The 2,519-nt window shown below is 54.7% G+C and overlaps 1 protein-coding gene across 1 annotated transcript; it reads right to left on the bottom strand.

Annotated features, from left to right (window-relative positions):
* Window positions 1-912: 912 nt before the first annotated feature.
* On the bottom strand, window positions 913-2,379 carry LOC126767395 (uncharacterized). The gene has a single exon (XM_050484924.1). It carries the CDS (start codon window positions 2,377-2,379, stop codon window positions 913-915), a length of 1,467 nt encoding a protein of 488 aa, XP_050340881.1.
* Window positions 2,380-2,519: the final 140 nt, after the last annotated feature.

The raw sequence follows: 2,519 nt of genomic DNA, 5'->3' as shown, positions 1-2,519 counted from the left end.
ATGAGAACACTGGCGGACGCTTTTTGTGTGTTTGTGTGAACAGAGAAAGAAGGATGGGGGAGAAAAGGAGGGGGGGGGGTTCACTTGTTTTCCCGCATATAGGGAAGAGGAGAGTCGCAGAGTGTGTGTGTGTGTGTGTGTGCGTGGAGAGAGAAAAGAGAACAATGCGGCCAAACACAAAAAAAAAATGAGGTTAAAGTGACGTTGAGCAAACAGAAAAAAAAAAACAAAAAAAAAAAAACTGCAGCACAGTAAAGTAAGAAACACCTTTTAAAAGAAGGTAGACCCATCTCATAGAGAGGAACACGGCAACGGCGGCGTCGACCTGCGGCGGATAAACCCGCAAAAAGCGGAGAGCATTCCATCGATAAAAAAGAGACAGAGTAATACAGACACTCAAAGAGGAAAGAGAAAAGAGAGAATAAAAAAAAAGGTGAGAAGGGACGGAAAAGCGAGAGAGAGAGAGGAGAAGAAGGAAAAGGCAAGATTGAGAAAACAGACTGGCACGCGTCCATTCATTCAGGTTCTTTTCTTTTTTTTTCGTTCTTCGTGTTACTGGACTCCCGCGCCCTAGTCGATGTCAGAGACATTTTCCGTCGGTCCCTGTCCAGCGGCGTTGGCATTGTCGGGGCAATGGCTTGGCGGCGTTTCTCGTCGCGCGGTGCTGCCCGCCTTGGCACGCGTCTCTTCCTCTCTTTTCGCTTCTCCGTTTTCTTCCACTATGTTCCCACCGCCTTCCCCGTCATCGACTCTGTTGTCCGCGCTCGAATTCGCGTGAGCTGTCGCGCTGGAGGGGAAGGCGGCCGTTGCAGCGGGTGTTTCCGCCTCTGGCGGTGGCGTCTGCGAGGACATCTCCGCGCCGTCGGTGTCTTCCATGATGTCATACATGGCCATGCCGCAAAATCAACATCACTAGCATCGCGATGAGAAGGAGAAGGAAGAGGCCAACAAGGATGTACAGGGGAACAAGCGCCTTGGCGAGGGTGGGACGCCGTCGTATGTGCGGGTGTTGAAGTAATGATTTAAACGCACACACACCATGGCAATCGTCGCGAACACGAGTCCGACGAGAAGGATGAGCATGATCGTCTCGCGCAGGATGCGGCCGCGGGCGTGGCAGGTGGAGGTCTCCGGACCGTGCGTGCCGTTCTTGTTGCGCGGGCCGGCGTTCTCATCGTCATCGGCGGCAGCGGCGAAAGAACCGCTGCCGCTGCCGTCGTGATTCGAGTTTCTATCGGTTTCCGGATTTTCTGTGTGCGTCTCGCTGCGGCAGCGCCGCCGGGGTTGGTGCCCCGCAGCGCGGCGGCCGTTCACTGACTCCGGTGTGAAATGATTCTCCGCACCGCTCCCCGCATTCTCGTTGCCGCCGGTGTTCTTCGGGAGTGTGGCCGTGGGCGTCGCTTGGCGTGCGCAGGGCCTCAGTCGCGTCACTGCCTCTTTGCTGCTGGTCGCCTCATTTGTTGGCCGGAACACGATGTTGCCCAGCAGCAGGCGCAGGAAGCTGTCAATGAGGAAAAGGCCACCACAGACAAAGATGGGAAGACCGATGCAGACAAACCAATTCGTCGTGATGATTTCATCTGCACGACAGGCCACAAGGGCGAAAAACACCACTACAGCAGCCACCTCAATCATGCAGAGCACGAAGCCGATCGGCAGGTAGCGCGCGAGGTGGTAGAGACCAAATGCCTTTGCCTTCCAGCGACGCCGCCGAATCGGCAGCGTCGCGGTCACGACTCCAATGAGTAGGAACAGGCAGAAGAAGTATCCTGGGATGAGCCACACGCGCCACTTGAGGAAGTCGGTGCGACCCTCGGCGGCACGTTTCTCATTTTTGTCCTTGCAGATGGGGATGAGGATGTCCAAGAGGACAAGACACAGACAGCACAGGAGGAAGCAGCCTAGGTCGAGGCGGTGCAGCATGCAAAAGACGATGGGCAACATGAGCAACGCGGCGAGACCAATGAAAACGTCCAAGACAAAGAGCGGCGAGAAGACTTTTACGTAGTTCCACGAATTGAGGTGGCCGTCCACGTAGGCAGCCAAAAAGGCGAGGAAGATGATCACCATGATCACACAAATAAGGAGCAGGACGTAGACGATCATGCCCACCATCAGTGCACCCAGTGCAGGGATGGCATAATTTGCCACCGGATTGTCGACTGCGGTCAAACCCGCTTCGCCGTACTTGTCGTAGATGGCCTTCTTCTCTGGATCTGAGAGGATCTGGTAGGCGGTGTTGATTTCCTTGAACTTCGCCTCGCTTCCTGGACCCGCTTTGTCTGGGTGGTACTTAAGGGCTAGTCTGCGGTAGGCGCGCTTGATGTCGTCCATGCTCGCGTCCTCGGGGATTTCCAGCATATCGTAGTAGCTCACCATTGTGTGAACCGTGATTGCCCTCACTCTCTCTTCGTTTTTTTTTTCTACCGCTTTTAGAAAAAAAGGAGCCAAAGGTGTATGTGCACGCGTTGGTAGAGAATGAAGCGGAAAGAGAGACAAAAATGTGTGTGTGGGGGGGG

This window comes from Bactrocera neohumeralis, unplaced genomic scaffold, assembly GCF_024586455.1.
Source record: "Bactrocera neohumeralis isolate Rockhampton unplaced genomic scaffold, APGP_CSIRO_Bneo_wtdbg2-racon-allhic-juicebox.fasta_v2 ctg5935, whole genome shotgun sequence".
Taxonomy (NCBI): domain Eukaryota; kingdom Metazoa; phylum Arthropoda; class Insecta; order Diptera; family Tephritidae; genus Bactrocera; species Bactrocera neohumeralis.
The sequence above is the reverse complement of the archived record's forward strand: the minus strand, read 5'-3'. Positions and strand labels throughout refer to the sequence as shown.